General features: G+C 38.2%; 1 protein-coding gene across 4 annotated transcripts in view; it reads left to right on the forward strand.

Moving 5' to 3' along the window:
* The window catches only part of LOC121638714 (septin-9-like), an 82,114-nt gene that overhangs the window by 43,296 nt on the left and 17,708 nt on the right, over positions 1-21,110 (forward strand). Inside the window, exon 1 of one of the 4 annotated variants that reach the window (XM_041983658.1) lies at positions 12,558-12,675. The exons of the other annotated variants lie outside the window; for them this stretch is intronic. Coding sequence (XP_041839592.1) covers positions 12,573-12,675 — 103 coding nt within the window. The 5' untranslated portion in view covers positions 12,558-12,572. Of the gene's footprint in view, positions 1-12,557; positions 12,676-21,110 lie in introns of those variants that run through there. 4 annotated transcript variants of the gene reach the window in all.

The raw sequence follows: 21,110 nt of genomic DNA on the forward strand, positions 1-21,110 counted from the left end.
TATCAAACACTGAAGAGAAAGCACTATAAAATATCTCAAAACAGAACAGTTTGGCCTTTACATAATCAAAAATAGAACAAGTTGAAGAATAAAAACTCTGTTTCCAGCATATTTCCACATTGAAACCTAATGATAGGAGGATAAGGATTTCCAAAAACAAAAAGACAAAATAGTTTGGACTGGGTTAGTTTTTGACACTGACAGATCGAGCTTTGGAAACAGAGTTGCTTTTATGTTAACATTAAAGACGGACTTCCTCCTTTTTACAGCAACAAGGCAGTGGTGAGGTCAGTAGACAGAGCGGCTGACCATAAATTGTGTCCTTATCGGTGGGACGATGGGACTGCTAGGTTATCATTGGGATCACATCTAGCAAGCTCATTTGGTAGCTCCGTTAGTGTTTTGCTGTGATAAGGGGAAATATGTTCAACCCAAGAGCAATGAATTGACCTCTCCATCACGAGTTTTATTACTTTTATAGCCATGACCATAGTGGAAAGGAAATCGATGTTATGGCTAGACCCTTTTTTTTGTTTTTTTTGCTTTAAAGACATGTGTATTTAAAGGGTGTTACTGACGACTCACTTCATGTAGTGCCATTGTGTCTTGTCTTCCTGTTGTTATGGTGAAGAACAAAGAAGTATCCTCCTCTAAGTGGAGCAGATGCTCTATGCAGAGGTGGAATACGTCTTTGAATTGCCTAAATAAACAGACAGTCTTGAGCTACCTTTGTTTTTATAACTGAGGTGTCGCCACTCTGGTAGAAAAACCAAGTATAGCCATTTGTCTTTAATTTGGATTGACCTTCTGAGAGTGGGGAGGAGGGGCCCGCAGAGGGTGGAGGGTGATTTGTCTCTGCCTGTCCATAGGTCAAAAAAGAGCACACACAAACACACTTTCTTTATCTCAGACTTTTCTTGGTCTTATTTTTGGTTTGTCTTCAGCAAGCACACGCTCACTCACACACACACACACACACACACACACACACACACACACATATACATATATAAGCCCCCTCAGGCAGAGGCATATCTGAGGTCAATCCTCTCCCGGTGTAATTACTCTGGACTGATCCCAGATCATTACTCAGTGTGACCTGTCAGCTAATTACCCAGTAAAAAAAAAAAAGAAAAAAGAAGAGAAGCAAAGAAAAAGGACAGAGAGATTTGTGTCTACGTGCTTGTGAGGAGGAGCTGCTGCAGACTGAGAATAACATCACAGTTATTCCAACAAATAACAAAGTCCAGTCAAATCTGGACTTTGTTGTTTCTGTGATTTTTTTAGAATCTTTTTAATACTTTTGTGATGATTTCAGTCATTTTGGTCTTTTTTAAAACAACCAACTTGGGGACAATTTTGTAAGAAGTCATTGTCCCATGTAGATTAGCTACATTGTTAAACCCACTGAAGAGCCCCCTAGCGTTATTAAGTTTTCATCTGGTCTTCTGGGAAGGCTTTAGGATGCATTTTGTAATGGTTTTTAGTGGCAGATTCTTGGGAGCTTGTGGGTTGTGGGGTGGGGCCGTTCAGCTCTGGCTTGTTCTGGTGGACTTGATGACCGGGTCAGCACCTTGGTTATATTTTCTGACTGTGGTTGTCTAGCATTTGGCGGGCTGGTGGTTTGTTACCTGTCTTATTGAATCTACATATTAAAGGGTGCTTGGCTCCACATAACCCCTGATGAGATTACTGCTTGTGTGTTTCATAGAGAAAAGCACAACCTAAGCACTGCAGTCACTCTGAACTGGAATTTGTATCACTTACAACAAAATTTTTCTTCCGTTATCTGCTCAGTTTTTGAGAAAATCACAAGGGAGCAGGCCAGTTATCATCCATCCGTCCATTGTCTACTTGCTTATGCCAATCATGTTTTTCACAAAGATAAACTAAAAGGAAATATATGACTCTAGTTCTCAGATCTCTTTAGGTGCTTCCTGTGTATCAAAAAACATTATTTATTTATTTATTTATTTTTTACTAGACATTAAGAGACATAATGGCTGCCAGGCTGCACGAGGGGGTGGTGTTAGAGCTTTTGCCTCAGAGCAAGATTTTTTTCTAGTTCAAACCTCAGCTGAGACCTTTGTGGAGTTTGCATGTTCTTATGCATGTTTGTTGATGTGAGTGTTCATGCTGTTCTGTCTTGTTTGTCCCTGTGTTGACCTTGTGAAGGACTGACAGTCCTTTCAGGATATATCACACCTTTTTCTGGGATAGGCCCTGGCCTCTCTTCCAATCGATTAATGGATGGATGGATGGATGGATGGATGGATGGATGGATGGATGGGCCATGACTAAAACTGATGCTTTTTCACAGATTGCTCTCAACTGTGTCTTTGGGTTCGCTGCCTTAAAACAAGCTGCTCTGCTCCTTTGAAGTCAGTGTGCCTGGGGTCTGTTACATCTGTCATCTCAGTTCAGAAATGCCCTGCAGTGTTAACTCTGACAGTCACTTCTGATTATCTTGATTAAGACGTTAACTGTTGCTGTACTTCTCCTATGATCCACCAGGAGGCAGTGTGTGATAATTTAAAATCTTTCTGCTTGGCAAGTAAATTAAGGCAGCATTTACGCCTTTTTATATCCAGTTTTATTCCCAATGAAAATGAAACATGTTATTCTGAGTATCAGTGTGCTCTTCTTCATTCTAAAGCTTAATATAAAAACAGCCCTGGGAACAGAAACTTGGACCTTTGTGGTGTAACTGGAGAAGAAAGGCAGCAGCACAGATGTGAGACTTTCCTGTTTAGATCTGATAAAAGTTTTTAACACTCCTTTTTTTTCACTGTGATAGATCTTTATTTACATCATTGCCAACTCTTATGAAGTATGAAGACACTAACAAGGCCGAAGATTAAAAGTTACTTTACTGGGAATGAATATCTCATTTTTAGAGGAAGAGGGTGGAGCTGACTAATGGGAAAAGGACAGGCCTTCTACCCCAGATACACACACACACACACAAACAGAGTTTCCCTCTGTCCCAGATAACGCTTTCGGAAGTTTAAGTTTACTTTGAGCATCTGGGGGAAGTCAAGGGTTAAAGAAGTTTCCCACCACTGCAGAAAGACCTTTGTCCTTCTCAGTCATTATGCCAAATCCCAGAACTACTACAAACACCCCCCACTTCATTCAGTGTCTCCAGCATGCTGGGGAACCCAAACACACATATTTCTTATGTAAATAAACTCCAAAGCATGTGCACATTCAGGCATACACAAATGTCCCTCACTCTCCTTGACTTTTGACAAAGATGTTCACACTTTTTTTTACACGTGAGTTTAACTTTCCATACACACATGCATTGATGCTTGCAGACACAGACAACGTTCAGCCATCAATCACAACAAAAGATGAAAGACAGACAGTAGGATACGGGCCATGAGCGCCCGATGGAGCAAACCCAGATAACACTGAGTCTTAGTGGGCATTATGTTCGTTTATCTGAACCATCACCATGTGAGCCTTTTCTCTTATTTACCCAGATATGAGACTCTGTTGTGATTCCCATGCCCAAGAAACAAGGGGGGAAATCACGCCTCTCATATTAATGAAAATGAGGACATGAAGCCAGAATCTTGTCTGATCTCGAAATTAAGAACGAAATCAGCTTGACATTTTGACACATTGGTTTCAGTGCTCAGACTTTGCTGTTATAGGAGAACTAATCAGCAGCAGGCAAATTAAATGCCTCATCAAACAGACATGATGCAATCATTGATCTGAAGAGCAACAAAGCAAAATAAACAAATCACAAATTGCCAGGAGGACAATCAAATCCATTAGTGCCACAAAGCAATTATGAATGTAAATGTATTTCTAAAGCTGACTGGTGTTTTAAATGGAGTGAAGGTTTAGATGAGTGTGGATTTGCACCCATGAAGAAGAAAAATTAATGTAAAGTCCTTTTTCTTAATGTTCTTTGCTGATAAATTTCCTTCCTTTTGTTTGTAGACATAAAACATGTTGGAATTGTGCTGTGTCTGTGTGCACATGTGCGTGTTTGTAGACAGACGTGGCCTTCTGAGTCACATTCCTGCCATCTGCTGAAACCTGTAGATCAGGGAGCAGAGGGACTCTGGTGCGAGGGTGTGTGTCTGAAAATGAAAGACAAAAAAGAGTGCAGGCTTTTTCCTTACACTTCACCAGATAAATGTGATCTAGTTAAATGTTTGTTCTGTTTTAAGAAGTAAGTGTTCAACTGCCTCTGTCCATTTAAGTCAATATGTCTTTATGTGTCAGTGGTTTCTTCGGTCACACAGACGAGTACAACACAGGTAACCTTGATTTTAGTAGCATACATTTGCCAAAACATGCAAGGCAAATTTATTTCTGTACAGTTATGTGCAGTACATAATAAGAAAAAACAGACAACAGAATATATACAGTGAGTTAGATGTGATGCAAACATACGCAAACAGGAAATACATCATTATTGTCAACATCATCATAATTGTCATCACTATCGTCAGTGTCACCATCATTGTCATCATTACTATTATCATTATCATCATCATTATCATCATCACAATTATTGTTATCATAGTCATGATCATCATCTCTTCATTATCATTGTCATAACTATCATCACTATCACTGTCATCATCATCACCATCATCACATCATCATCATCATCATCATCACGATTATTATCATCATCACCATCATCAGTATTGTCATCATTGTCATGAATATCATCAATATCACTGTCATAATCATCATCACCATAATTATCACCATCTATATCCCCATCATCACCATCACCATAATCAGTATCATCATCATTTTCTCATCATCATTGTCATGAATATCATCAGTATCACTTTCACTGTCATGATTACCATTGTCATCATCATCAGCAGCATCATCATCAATATCATTATCTTTTCATCATCATTGTCTTAACCATCATCAATATCAAAATCAGTCATCATCACCATCTTTATCCCATCATCAGTATCATCTTTCATCATCGTTGTCATAACCATGATCAATATCACTGTTTTCATTATCACATCACCATACCATCATCAGTATCAATATCAGTCATCATCACCATTCCCATCATCAGCATCAGTATCATTGTCAATGTCATCATCAATGATGATGATGATGATGATGATGTCATCTTTACTGTCTCATTCTCATTATCATCATCATCATCTGTATCATTGTCACCATCATTATCACCATTATCATCATCATCTCTGTACATATTGAAGAAAATGGACTATAAAAATAAAGTTTTCAAACCTGATTTAATTTAAACGTTTGCAGCAGAGTTCAGGTTGTTTGGTTGTTTGTTCCAGATATGAAGAACATAAAAACTAGATGCCAAGTCTCCTTGTGTAGTTTTAAGTCTCAGGATGGGAAGCAAACTTGACCCAGATGATCTTAGAAGTTTCAGTGGTTCATATGACATCAGCAGATCAGCAGCGATACACAGTATTTTGGCCAAGAGACATTCAAAACGTCATACTCCAGCAGCAAAATTTAAAAATCTATTATTTGGTACACAGGAAGCACCTAAAGAGATCTGAAAACTGGAGTCATATATTTCCTTTTTGTTTATCTTTGTGAAAACATGATTGGCAGCGTTCAGCATTAGTTGCAGTGAGAATACACAGCTAAAGAAAAACAAAATCCCCCTCTGCATCTGAAATTCACATTGATATCATTCAAGTGGGACTAATGTCAAAATCTTGATACTTAATTGTAGTTTTAGTGTTTGCACAGACTATTATAGTTATTTCAGTTGGTAAAATGTGTGTTGACATCAAAGTGAATAACCTAAAAAATCAAGGTTAGCTGACTCACTGTTTGCAGGGCTGTGATTAAATAAGCAGTTTTATATCAAGCCAATAAGGTAACTCAAATCTTAACTTTGAAATAACTAAGGCACAGACTGTAAAATCACTGATGTAGGAGAGGAGCTTACATTGTAGCAGAGATTTGCATCAATAGTTTAGGGATTTAGATCATTTATCAGAAGCTTTGTGATAATCTGCCGATGATCTTTGTGTAAAGAGAAACACTGCCGCCTCTTCGTAAGGAGACATGTCAGCAGACTTTGGAGGAACTTCTGATGAACTTTCACCTCCTGTCCGGATGCTGTGAAGCGCTCAGTGATACTAAACACCAGACTGCACACATCAACATCACTCAGAGAAGAAGGCAGCAGATGAAGTAGGAATTCTGGACTCAAAGGGGGGCAGATGCTAGAAGCCCCTGATGGGATGTTACGCACTGGCAAGCTCTAATTCGGCATTGAGGAGATGTGTTTGTTGTTGTTCAATCCTGCAAAAAGATCTCTGAATGAAGTCTTAACGCCTGAGTTTCCCAGTCATTATCTGCCTCCCTCTTTCAGCATTCTAGGGCTTTCTATTAAAGTTAATTAGTACCATAACTCAATTAGATGTTTCTGGAATATATGCTGCAGTTCCACAAATACTTTAATCACAGACCTACTTCAGTCTTCTCTACTTTTTTTTTTTTTTGTCTGGGAGTTGAATCATTTCTAACCCCTGCAGATCCGGCAAAGGGGCAAAGGATTCCCCCAGAAGGCTGATCCCAATGGAGTCTTTCTGTCTATTGTTCATTGGAGAACATTTTTACTCCAAACCATTATGAGATTGCACCGGAAAGGACAGCAGTCCTGCTCAGTCGCTGCTCTAAAAACACTGTAAAGATGGAAAGATAAATATATTCGGCAGACATGAGAGGAAAGGAATTGGAGGAGGGATGACCTCTAATTGCAATGAAATATAAAGCAATCACAAGACTGAAGCTATGTGGGATTATTTGTTGGGAGAGGTTGACTTACTTAAATCTACTACCACATCATTAGAAGATCAAATATTGGCATTTTTTATCTGAACATGTTGTAGTTATGCATTTCCTCTTACAGTTCTTGAGTTGTAGAAACAAGTTCTCACCAGTCTGTTTCTGCGGTTTAATTCTAAAGTAAACTTTATTTCATCTCATGATTAATGAAAGTGGTAAAGTCTGTAATTTGTCTTATTTTTTTCCTTCATGCCAGTTAATCTGGTTGAGGAGGCTTCGGTGGTTTAAGAACAGACACAAAAACAGCAAGTAAAAACTTTCACATAAGCAAACAGTCAGACCACATAATCTGCTCTGCTTCTGTCTTTGTTGGGGTTATTGCGTAAAAACAGACCAAATGAAAGCTGTTAAGAAACAAGCCAGCATACGTCTTAGTTATTGTAACCTTGGGATAAAATGTCCAAGAAGTTATCTCAAGAATTAAACAAGAAAAGTAAAGCATTCTGCTGTCATCAGGCAAGCTAGTTTTGGATAAATAAATACAGATTATTCCATCTGTATTGGTAACCTATGTTGAGTGATTTCAGCCAAAAGGAGGGGGAAGCTGTGTTCTGGGGGCCACTGTGGAGTGTCTTCACTCATCACACATGCTGTCTCCATTTGCACCACAGGGAAGCACAGAAACCACAGCAGAAAAACACAACAGGAAGTCTCTAACAGACCCAGCTATCTTCCCTGTAGATATCCAGGCCAAGCCAGATGTTCTTCCTCTTTCCTCTTCTCCCTCTTGTGCTTTGCTTTTCCACCCACCCCCACCTTTGTCTCCTCCTCTTCCTCCTGCTTTATCTCTTTCTTTCTGTCTCCTCTTTCCTCTACATGCTTCCTTCTCTTTGCCTTCTGCCCTCCCCTCTGCTTCTCCCCATCTCTAAGTGAGGATGTGTCACTGAGTCGCTTGAGCTGCTGAGTCACAGAGACGACTCTTTTAATTTGTTCCATATGTACTCGGCCCTGATTGTGTGGCCCTCAGCAATCAGCTCTGACCTCTGGGCTAATCATAGATTCCATCTTTTGGCACTATAGCATGTCAGTCATCACCGCCTAGAAGTATTTGGTTTCATCTTTAACCCATGGGATTTGATGTTTTGAACTAATCAGCGTGTTTTTAAAAAAATAAAAACTAATTAAGCACAACTACAATCCTTCTATATAAGTGGTAATGAGTACATCTAAGTATTAAAGGACATTTTGATGAGATCTGTGAGTGCTGCTCATCAATGCTGCTCAAAGGTCACTTTATTAGGTGCTGAGCTGAACCCCATTTTGCCTTCAGAACTGCCTTAAGTCTTTATGGTATTGATTCAACAAAGTGTTGGAAACATCCCTCAGAGGTTTTGCTCCATATTGACATGACAGCATCACACAGTTGCTGCAGGTTTGTCAGCTGCACATCCATGATGAGAATCTCCCGTTACACCACATGCCAAAGATGCTCTATTGGACTGAGATCCAGTGACTGTGGAGGTTGTAGGAGTCCAGTGAACTCATTGTCATGTTCACGAAAGCAAGTGGAGATGATTTGAGCTTTGTGACATGGTGCATTATCCTGCTGGAAGTAGCCATCAGAAGATGGCTATCCTTTCTTCTATCAAGTTTATAAATCCTCTTCTTTCCACATCCAGACAGCTGCTGCTTACTGATTATTTTCCTCCTTTTCGGACCATTCTCTCTAAATATTCTAGCGATGGTTGTGGTGAAAAACCCCAGTTTTTGAAATACTAAGAGCAGTCTGCCTGGTACCAACAACCAAGCAACGTTTAAAGTCCACCTTTTTCTCCATTCTGATGTTTGAACTTCAACAAGTCGTCTCAATCATGTCTACATGACTCAAGGGATGGAGCTGCTGTCATGTGATTAGCTATTAGCTATTTGTATTAACTAGCAACTGAACATATGTGCTTAATAAAGTGGCCAGTGAGGTCATATACATATAGCCTACGTATATATTGTAAAGTATTTACAAATAGGTTTACATTAAAAATCACCTACATTACAAGCACACGCACACACACATAACACACATTCCCTGCCTTTGATCCAGGCTGTCTATTATCTCTTTGCAGACTTATCTTACCAAACAGCAGATTTCTGCTTTGATCTTCTGTTCCCACAAGAGAAAAGTGCATCTTCAAACACTTTTGTGTCATAAGGTTCTGAGAACATCGTTATTTGCCTGGTGACAACTTTATGGAAAATCTTTTTTCTTTGATTAAAATGAGGCATATGACAGAAATTTGTCAAAAGTTGTCATTCTAAAAAGGGTTTCCTTCATGGTCATGTGATTTAGCTTTCTACTGCTTACAGTTGGACTTGCCTTAAGACTGAGAGGAAGATTCTTTCAGGGTTAAAAAAGTTGGCAATTCATTAAAATCTTCTGCATATTCAAGAGTGTAAATGTGATGCGTTTCAGCTCAGATACAATATATAAAGGTTACTGTAAATTTTGTCTACAGAGCAGGCATTTAGTCACTGACAGTGGCTTCAGATTAAGTTATTGGCAAAAAACTCAGTACTAAATAAAATCTATGATGTACATGTTTCTTTTGAATGGAATCTGTTACTAATGGGTGCAGCACTGATTGCCTGATGCACACTGTTTTACATTTACTTGCACAAGAAAACCACAGCCAAGAAAAAGATTCAGTTTCAGAATTAACAGGAAGGAAGAATTTCTGCTGAACGTGCTGAAAATCGCTCTCAGACCTTCAGCCAGTATGCTGATGGAAAATAGGTTAAGCTAGGTCAACACAGGAGGAAATAAACCACTTACTTGTTTCTGTCACTCAGTTTAATCATGAATCAATTACTTTTGTTGATTAGAAGTTTATTACTAGAAAAGATCTCTTTTTATTTTTTCTGTAGTATTCCAGTTGGATGAGAGGCTCTTTGTTGTGTGAGTTCACATACAGGAAGTTGGAGTGATGCAGATTTCACAGGAACATTTGGAAACAGTTTTATCTATTTTACTGCCAATACTGAATATGGTGCAGCTTCACTAAGTCAGACTGGTCTTGTTGGCTTTTAGGAACTCTTCTATTAAAGGAAAAGTGGATTGTTGGAAGTAAAATCGAAAGATAAACTGAAGAGAAAAAAAATTGACAGTAGATTTAAAAATAACTTGCTAGTCAATTACACAAAGCAAACATTTCTTTTTGACCCATCCAAAAATAAATATTTTAGAAAACACATATATGGGTTAATGTATTTGCCATCTTTCCTTTTGAAACAGGTTCTAAGACATGAGAAGTCCAGCAGGAAAGTTATTGTCCTGGTCCACATCAAAACAGTAGAGACTTGTTAATAAGAACCCTGATCCTAGAAGGCCACTGTCCTGCAGGTTTTAGATGTTTCCTTACTCCAACACACCTGATTCAGTTTAAATGGAACCAACAGCTTATCGTGTTCTGTAAGGTGATTCTTTCATTTAAATAAGGTGTTGTGAAACAGGGAACATCTAAAACCTGCAGGACAGCAGCCCTCGAGGACCAGGATTCCCCACACCTGGCCTACAGCATAACCTGCTCTTTCATTGCCAAATTTTCTCTAAATAAAAACCAAAATAAAAAGTAATGCTGGGCAGAATAAAAAGCAGGTCTTGAACATGGAACAAGTGCTCTAGAAACTTTCTGACAGTAGCATTGTACCTGAGTACATGTTTTTCTATCGATTGCAGACAAATTGCAGTCACAAGGATTATAAATGAAAGATGTGGAAAAATCCCGTTTAGTTTTTGTCAAAATAATTTAGTCTACAATAAACATTTTCTTATAAAAACTGACTCACACAAAGTATTCGTTATGAATCCCTGTTGACAATAATCCATTTGGTCCTCTTCTCTTTACTTTTGTAAGCTTGTAAAAAGAAAATCTTTACTTCTAAATTTGCCGATACAGTCTATTGCACAACAGCTTTCCTCCCATTTTAAGTCTGTTTTATGTGTTTTTAATACAGTTCTGACTCCTATTCGCCATTAGAAAAAAAAAGCACATTCAAGGTACTTAAACATCATTTCAGCTGCTTCTACCATGTGCATCAAATACTGCAGGGGCGTCCAGCTCCGGTTCTCGAGGGGCACAATCCTGCAGGTTTTTGATGTGTCCCTGCTCCAAAACCACCTGACTCAAATTAATGAGTAATTGTGCAAAACATAATTGGCTGTTGAATCCATTTCACTTGAGTCAGGTGTGTTGAAGCAGGAAACATTGAAAACCTGCAGGACAGCGGCCCTCGAGGACTGACTTTAGACACCCCTGAAATACTGCATGTTGGGCAGCAGGTTCAAAGCACCAAAAAGTCAAGCCAGTGAACAATGAAAAGATCAATTAGAGCCTGTAAATCAGGGATCACTGATGCTGGGCATCTTCAGCCAGTGTCCTTAGGTTTTAGATGTTTCCCTGCTGCAATACACCTGAATCAAATTAAATGGATCTCTAATAAATGACCCATTCATTTTAATCAGGTGTGTTTCAGCAGGGAAACATCTAAAACCTGCAGGACAGTGACTCAAGAGCTCCGGAGCTGGTAACCCCTGATGTGAAAAATCTTTTGTTAAATACGAGGAAACTTGTAACAGTCAGCCCTTGTTTTCATGCCTATGCTCACAAAACCAGGTAACATTTGTTAGCATTAGCAAACTAATGATTTTATTCAGACTTCATTGTTGTTTAAATTGAAAAGGTAAAATAAAGTATGGAATTATGTATACATAGATAAATGCATATCTAATACATGCAATGTTTTTTTCTGTCTTAGGTTTAAATGTATAAACTGGTGTTTTTGGGAAAGGTGGCAAAGCAGTGGTGCTTACTTTAATGGCTGAACAGATAATACAGTCAGTTGTTGCAACCCTTTTAGGTCACTGTGAATCATTGTGTAACATTGTAGACCTAACGTTTACCCAGCATAATTTACTCATGAAATATTGATAATTAGTTTAATTTGCTGAGGTTTCCTGGTGCTGACTATGTAGGAAAATGCTATCAAATCAGCTATTGCACATTACTAATCTACCCCCAGGTAAGAAACCGTTAGGAAATAAAACCCTGTAAATTTCAGACTGGAGTTTTTTAATGATCCGCAGTGTTTCTCATAACTGTTTCTTCTTTTGTTTAGACGGTTCTACTCTAGCTGTTTTATGCCAGCTGTCTTTGCACTATGCTAAGCTCAAGTGGAAACTCAGGACATTTAGCATCCAAAAATGGGAATGGCATTCACAAAAAGAAGGTGCATTTAGGAACTATCCCTTTAATCATGCTTTACTTCCCTTTAGAAATGTTATTGGCAAGTCAAAGATTTAGTCACGTGTTTTCCACAGCTTGAGGGATGAAGATGTCTTTGTGTGTCTCAGAGAGAAAAGTAAGTGTGTTGGGATTTGAAAGAGATAACCAAATCTTTTTAGCATGTGCACACACACAGAGAGACCGACACATATAATTTAATGCCCTCCTCCGTGGAACAGAGCAGTGGGAGGGAGAGAGCAGATGGTTACAGCAGGGAGGGAGCATATTGCCATCTTGTCGTGGACCACCACAGTCACACAAACCAATACGTACTCTGTATTTTTTTATTCAGCCAAAAACACAGACATACAGCGTTTTCTTCAGTGGAATTACTTACATACACACAGTTTGGGGATAGCCTGCACAATGTTCTTCATTCACTGTCTCTGAATGAGGGGTGTGACTCCAGCATGCTTTCCAAGCCACTGGAGATGTCAGTCACATGACCGAATGTGGGCGGCAACCCAGCCTGGCCCTGCCTCACCAGCTGGAGCTGTAATTGAGAAAGGAAAAGAGTGGGAGAGGAAGAAAGAGAAGGAGAGGAAAGGGTTGGGTGAGTTGTCAGTTTTCATGTTTGCTGTGTTCTTTCTGTCTTGTATTATGAGTTGGAAATTATTTCTAAAGGAAAAGAGTAAAGTTAAGGTTTGAAGGAGGAAGAAGAGAGGCGGGGAGGGGCATTGAATTTGGTGTGTGGGGGTTGTTTCTTGTCACAGTTAAGTTTTCTAGGTGTATCTAGTGTGCTGCAAGGGGAATGAAGTTTTAGGCAATTTAACATGTTTTTGGCAAGAGATCTGTAATAAAGATCCTAATTTAGTTTGACAGCCTTTTACTTATATCCGTTCTTTTCCCTTTCTTGTTGTTCAGCCAAACGGGAGAGTTTGGGGGGTCCACACCCCCTATTCGTCACCCCCTTTCCCCAGTTTCCTCCTCCCCTCTCCTTTTCTTGCTCCCCCTCCTATTGTGTACTCAGCTCATTTCATTTTAACAATCCAATTGGTCTGCCCTGTGAAAATAAATAAATAAATAAATAGTCTGTTCTTGAGTACAAGGAGAGGTGAGTCTGGTAAGTCAGATTTGAAGTTTGAGAGTTGCTTTTTCCCTAACAAAAGTATCTCTTTTCCTAATTTTTGTCAGTTGTTTCTGGTGGGGAGAAAATTAGGTTGTGGTAAATCCCTCTACCCTGGAGGCCAGCCTAACCTTCAAAATATTATCTGTCTCTCATGTGTTCAGTGTGTCACATGGTCTGCTTTTATGTAGTTTGAACTACATTTCCTGAATAGCTGCAGTGTTGGACTGTACACCCTGAAGTCCCAGTCAAGTCTCGGCTAAAGTAACACAAAAACACGACTGTGGGAATTCTTCTGCTGGTTTTGTCGTTGATGTTCTAGAGATCATAGTATAAAAAGATGAGGTTAACTCTGCAGGAATGAAATGCACCTTTAAGTTCCCTCAACAATGTCATGATAACCAAAGAGCATGCTTATATTAGAAAAATTAAATTACATGTGTTTTTAGTCAATATGCACTCAACACAAATCACATTTGATACCACTGAATCCTGATCCTTAAATCTAAACATAAACAAACAATTAACACAGAATGGCCACTTTCAATGCCTGTAAAAGCCACTCATCCAATGCGTGCTGTTAATCAGATGTACTTGCAGATAAAAAGTCATTTAATCACTAGATGAACACTTTGTTTAGGGCTTGTAGAATTAACAAACATCTTTGTTTTGTCTGTTAAATGTCTGTTATCCAAACCTACATCATTTTAAGGGAATCTTCTTTTATGTTGTTGGCACAAACATGAGTATTCGGCTCTGTGTTGCTGTGATATTTTACTTTTTATCACACTTTTTGAGTTTATTATTTTTTTAAACCAAAGAATTTGCCCAGAGGCTGAAGAGCTGAGGATAGGAGAGGTGTGAACATGTTTTACAGCAAACAACTTGACAGCTTGAAACATTTCCCTCCCTGTATTACAGTTAGTCTTTATAGTCTATTAGAATATAATAGAATGCACATTTATTGATCCCCCATCTGGAAGTACAGCGTTTTGTAACTAACTGTGTACAAAATCTTCATCAGTGTAGTAAATTCTCCTCTTTTATGTACTTTTAATAATACAATTCATAAATATTTCTCTTTGCAAGCAGCTTCTAGCAATAATATCTTTTTATAAAATACACTTGTATTCACTGTAGCCAAAGATGACACATTTATGCAGTTATGTCTTGCAGTGTTTATCTCTTTACCCCTACCCCCCACACAGGAGACTCTGTCTGCTCTACATGCATGTCTTGGCTAGGAGGAAGTCAGACATGTCATGTCTTTTCAGAGGTGACAGCTCATCGGCCTGCCACCACTGGGGGGAGGAGGCAGAACATGCCAGTTTGTGGTGGTCTCTTCTGTAGCGTCATGGCAGTATAATTAAGTAATTATGGCTCATCTGTCAGTTTTTGATTCTGAGATTCTGACCAGAAATGACATAATACGGTCTTTGGCTTAGAGACAAATTCCTCATGGTTATTTAAATCAGAATCAGTATTGCTCTTGTTCTGAAATAGTTTTATTACACTAAAATTTATGAAATGTCTCCAGATAATTAACTGAGCAAATACTCCTGTGGCTATGAAGATGTTTAGAAAATCATTTTACACTGACCAACTGCAGTCGAATGGCATGTTTCAGGAAGCATTTTTTAACTTATGCTGATGGTCACCATCATGGATTTTGCTTGTTGCCTTGGTTACGTCTCAAAATCAAATTTTATGACTAAATCTAGTCACTTCCTTGTTGTGTTTAGCTAGTAATGTCACTTGGTTAGAAGGCATTTTTACACTTAATATGCAGTTTCTTGCATAAACACTAGAGGTCCAATATTCTTCAAACGTAATTATAGGCCATGTACCTGCCATCGGGTCATATTTGGGAGGACAGTCTGCAGTATAAACATCTTACGGCTGGCACCGGAACAGCATTTAATTAGTTTGTTTTTGTGGTTGTACCCACATCGGGAGAAAAAAAAGTTTGAACACGTCACTGTTGGTGTGAAAATGGTGATAGACTACAGCACGCTGTAGAGACTATTTTGGCTTTTCCTCCTTGTATCTTTCTGTTTCTGGGTGGCAAAACCATTTTTTATATTATTGAAATTTAAAAGACATCTACATCATCTTTAGTTCCTAAACTGAAGAATAGATGCACAACTATGCACAAGTATGATGTGGAGAAAAACATGCTATGTTTAAGTAGGCTACAGAAGTCATGTCTGCACTGTGATGTTTCTCATTTCCTCCCATAAATCGCTGTGTAGCATTCAGAATTAAAATATTTGAAGCAGTCTGCTGCTTTCCCACTTCATACTTATGGGTTTCTTAATTTACTACTCTCTGGGCTTTGTCCTTTACGCTATACCAGTTCCCCTACAGCAGCTGCTAGCTGGTCCAGCGGTGGGACCCTCCTAGTTTCCCTTCCATGTTTCTCAGAAATGTTGAAGTTTTGAGTTATGACTGTGGTTAGCTGGCTCTCACAGTGGTACTCAGCACCACAGCATCATCCCTGTTGATTTTGAGCTTTGCTTTCATATTTTCTCAGTTTCTTCTTACAACTATTAATCCAGGCGACGCTCAGTTTTGTCAAGTTTTGCAGCTCATCTCTCTTATTGTATCACTTTTCTCTGGTGCTGCCTTTACTTCAGCAACTCTTCATGTGGATCTCTCTCCTTTTGTTTCTAGTCATTCTTGCAGTCTTTCTAAGGTGTTTTGAGACAGGCTGTTATCTACTCTACCAGACATTCTGACTGGGGAGCTGCATTTCATCACCAAGCAGCACCATCTGCTTTGCTCTGCATTAGGCCAGGGGTTGCATTCTCAAGGGGCCGTCATGAGTAACACTGAAAGATGGAGCTGGCCTGTAACATACTTCAGACGTTTTTTTAAGCGTTTTGCTCTGCTGCAGCAATCTTTGTAAAACCCATCTGTTCACCTTGGCCTTTAGTACTGAATGACATACAATGACCGAATGATGTGATTTTAGTTTATTTTAATTATTTTATTTTATTTAACTATATTTCAAATTTTTAATGTCATTTGTAAGCTATTTATTTTTAATAGTTTTAATTTTATGTGTGCATTCTAGCACTTTGTTCAACTAACTTTATTGTTTTTAAAGTGCATTATAAATAAAGATGCCATTGCAATCATTGACACCTGTAAAAATGACAGACACAGTGGGATTATTAATCGTGGCATACTTTTGGCTGTGTAGTTTAGAGAGTGAGTGAGAGGGAATTTATTTTTGCCTTTCACTACATATTGTAAACTTGTTATCATGTTATCTCCATCCAGTTGGACATACAGGTCTTCTTAAAAGCATGCATGACAGTAAAGTCACCAAGCAAAAACTTTGAGATGCCATCAAAAGATGATCTTTCAGAATTTAGGCCAACCCAATATTAGTGGATAATAGATTGTAGACAAACCTCTGGGTAGGAGGCTAGTAAGAGAATCAGAAAAATTAAGTTTGCACTGTTAATCATATAATCTCAATCATAATTTAAAGCTCTGCTACAGTACAAGCTGTCATGCCAGTTAGTTTAGTCTTATCCATCTTATCAGCTTCTAAACGTGTTATTGCTGTTGACATTTTTGCAAATGTTAACTGTAGTGTAGTGTGACCTAAATATGCAGTATTGGTGTCACTGGTGCAGTTAAACATAGGACTGCAGTTGGTGGTGACTGCATGAATGGCTTTATGTTTTAAGGCTTGTGTGCCAATATGAGTTTCTCTTTTACTTCTTTTCTGACATTACTCATAAAGCTACTCCATAAACCAAAAGAAGATACTTAATTTAGCATATTTCTTGCTGTATTCATGTGACAAACTTATGACTGCCAGTAAGTCCTTGTGCTGAGTTCCTCCTACTGGACCATCCATTCAAATCCAGACACCAGAACACATAAAACTTAATGATCTCAGCAATGGGGCAGAATTAATATCATCTCCAGATTAATGAAGAGAGGGAGAGAGAGAAGAGTGGGGAAAAAAATACAGAGCAAAGTAACAGAAAATGGTTAGGTCAAAGGAAAGGAAAAGACTTTGTTTTACTCATGAACCCCTCTTTTTTAAAAGAATAACAAATCACTCAGATTATAGACAGTGTTTAACAGTTGTCAGTTAAGGCATATGAGTGAAAGAGCAGGCATATCTTGTTTTTCCTCAAAGCTCAACCTTCTAAAGAGTGAGTGCACAACTTTTCAACACATAGAAGGGAGAAATTGTTAGGTTTTCTTTAGATGAGACATGTGACTAAAAACATCCAAACTAGGTCTGTGTGTCTTCACAGGCCTGAACATTTGTGAAACATCATGTTATGTTTCATTCATTTATCAGAACGTTTCAATTTGATTACTGACTTTGGCATTCTGCGTGCAACAAAGTTTGATTCTGTGAATGCTACTACAGGAAATGCAAGCAAATAGTTTAGTGTTGAGGTCTCATTTCTTTGTAGTTGCGTTTCCATGACAGAAGCAGGATTTTCCAGTTCATCTTGGAGCTGAGCATCACTCTTGCATGCACAATATTCCAATAATGTATGATGGCAAAGTTTGTGTCATAATTTGAATACAGAACTGAAAACATGTTATATTTAACTGTAGAATTCCTCCATATATCTGTCCTTATGTCATGTTACTGATTTCCTTTTATCTTGGACTGCTTCCTTCCTTGTATTTTTACCTTTTCTGCAGTGTATTTACTGATATTAGGGTCAGTATACATCAGGGTCTGGCTGAACTAGAACAATAACACACAAAAAAACTTCATATAATTTAAAGCAGGGCTGAAAAGCGATGATGTGGCTTTCATGGATCAATGGAAACTGAGTTTCTTTGGTTTAAGGGGGCTTCTCAAGAAAACAATCACAGCTTTGTTTCTGGTGAAAGCATGGTCAAGTTTCACCCTATTATTATTAAATGCAAGGTCAGATATGATGCGCCCGATGGGATTTTAATGAAAGGCTTGAGAGGGGAGTGTTGAGTTGTGTGTGAATGTGGAATGGGAAGGGGATTCTGTATTACAGAAAACAGACAATTATATCTGATCGGAGGGGAACACTGTTGGTTTTCCAGAAGGGTTAGATTACAAATCAGTCCATAGTTGTTATCTGTCAACTAAATCTTTATGTTGCACTGAAATGTGACCACAGATCAAGGCAAGCCTGTAGAAGTTAAAAGCAATACTGTCTAATATTTATATTAGACAGTATTGCTTTTGTTTAGCCTAAATGAATTTCATGGGATATACAGTAATCCAAAACTTCTTGTTATATCTTTGTTTATTTGACCTTTATTTTAGCTTAGTTTAGGCTACGCTTATTTTAGTTCATATTTAGCTGAGCTTAGCTTATGTTTATGTTTTTTTTTTTTTTTTTTTGGCTTTAGCTCAGCTTACAGTGTCTTAGCTTAATATACCTTCGCTATCTTATCATAGCTTCATTTAGCTAATCATAGCTTAGATTAGCGTATTTTAGCATTAGCTTGTTGCACACCTTATTTATTTTAGTTTATCTCACACTTAGCTTATTTCATTTAGCTTTAGCATAGCTAACCACATGTTATGTCACCTTTAATTGGCTATCTTATCTCAGCTTATTTTAGCTTTTACCAAAATACCAAAATAGATACAGAAGCACCAAAACTTAAGTGGTTGAACTGACCAAATCTAAAACAACTTAAATATTGTTGATTATAGATTAAGTTTTAGAAAAGACATGTTACAAAAAAAAAAGGTCCAACATGCAGCTTTGTGATAGTTTTCACCACATCTTCTGATTACCAACACCATCAGGGTCAGTTTCACAAACAAGAAAATACATTGTTGAAAGTTGTGTTTTATGAAAAGAACAGTTTTCTAAAAAATAGATTAAGTAGTGTATGCCTGTAAGAATACTTGTAGTGCGGATGTTGTGGTTTGCTCTGAAACCATCTACAACAGACAGGAAGTCAAGCACATACCAGAAACGACTAACAGCAGAAACTAATTTTCATAGAGCGTTGAATTAGGGAGATACAAGCACTCTTTAAGACATCTATAACAACAAATGAAATATACATTTACAAACAGCAAGATGGTATCTTTCACATTATGTGGATGTGCACATAAACACCACTGACTTAACTTGTAAAATTTCTCAAAACTCTCCCATTTGAAAATAATGAATGGTGACTGGAGAAATTACTTTGATCTGACCTGTCCAATAATGCATAGAAAAAACCAGAACTCACCTCTATTCATTCATTAAACAAAGCTCTAAAATTAGCTCAAGCTTAAGATGTACTTTTGTGTATCACAAGGCAAACAAAAGGAAGAATATGACCCTTCATATCTACGGAAGCTGAGAGCAGCCATTATTGGCTATTATTCCTTTTGAATTATTGCGAGATAACAAGGATTTGAAAATGGAATAATCTATCTCTCAAGAAAACTAAGTTTGTTTTCTCAAGATAATGAGATTAGTAAGGTGGGCTCAAAAGTAAGAGTGGGACACCTAATTTCATTGATCAAAACAGACCCCATGGCAGCTGATGGGAGGGTCTACAGTCATGGTATGTGTAATTATGCGAATGAGTGTTTGGTAAAGCTTAAGTCAGACATGTAGCAATTTCAGGCTTTGTCAGATTTGATAGAAGTAAAATCGACATTGATCAGTGATAGATGTTGCTTGATCTGACTTCAGCTGTCTGTTGCTGTATTGAGGCATCCCAGTACAGAACCAGTACAGAACAGAGCCAGACTGCTGCATCCAAATCATGAAGGAGCACTTGGAGGAGGTCCATGATTCTCCCAGTAGGCCACAAACACACCCAATAAAATCCAGTATAATGTACATACTTAATATTTTTTATTTTAATCATTCTTAAATATTAACAGCAAGTAGTTTTCTTGAAGTTCTTGTGTGGAACTTGTATGTTTTTCCCCGTGTACACATGGGTTCTCTCCCGGCTTCCTCTAACAGTCCAAAGACATGGATGTTAGGCTGATTTGAGTCTCTAAATTCTCGCTAGGAGTGACTACGTATCTGATCTAATGTTTGTCTCTCTGTATTGGTTCTGTGATGGACCAGGAGCAGCTCCATCCCCCTCGCAACTCTGCATTTGAATAATCCACTATCTTGAGAAAACAAACGTTTATTTTCTCAACATGAGATAAATTATCCCATTATCATGAGAAAACAGTGTAGAAAAAAAAAAAACGTAAGCCTGGCCGCTCTCAGCTTCTGTAAGTATTACCTGTTTGCTTTGTTTTTGGCTTTTTTCTTTTGAGGAGTTTTAGAGAGAAGATCAGAGGTATTAGAGACATTTTTCTCCTTTAAGGGTCAGTAAATGTTGAGGCACCAGTTTGAGCCTGTGCTCAGCTCACTTTCCTCCACATTCCAGTCCAACATGTTTTGTTACGTTTTGATGCAACTGTTGAATCTGTCTGAATGAAAAATGTAGGTTCAGCTACTGGAAAAGTGGGTCATGATCTGACTCATTCTTTTTGGCTAATATATTTTCCAGTTTTCTGAGAAATCTAGTATGTTGTAGCAAAGATTATAAATGAAACAGGTCTGTGAGAAATGTCACTTATAAGCCATATAAATGTTTGTTAAAAAGAAGGAAACAATGGGGCTAATAGGTTTAGGAACAGTGCTTCAGACAATGAAAAGTACCCAGTTTTGAGCATGTGAGAAGGAGAAGTGAATATTAGAAGTGTCAGGGTAAGTGTCAACACGCTTGTGTATTTGTGTCTGCTAAACTGTGTCTGTGGCCTGTACTTAGGCTTTGTAAGCATGTTATTTTGGGTTAGCATGTTGATGTTGCCCAGGAAACGTCTTGCTGTTACCTACAGTATGTCATGAGGGCTTATCTGCATCGTTCACGAGGTTTTCACTGCTACTCAGGTTCAGGGTTACACAGTTCATCTGCAGGGTTAGCTAAGTAAT

This window comes from Melanotaenia boesemani, chromosome 4 (genome assembly GCF_017639745.1).
Source record: "Melanotaenia boesemani isolate fMelBoe1 chromosome 4, fMelBoe1.pri, whole genome shotgun sequence".
In the NCBI taxonomy this organism is placed as follows: domain Eukaryota; kingdom Metazoa; phylum Chordata; class Actinopteri; order Atheriniformes; family Melanotaeniidae; genus Melanotaenia; species Melanotaenia boesemani.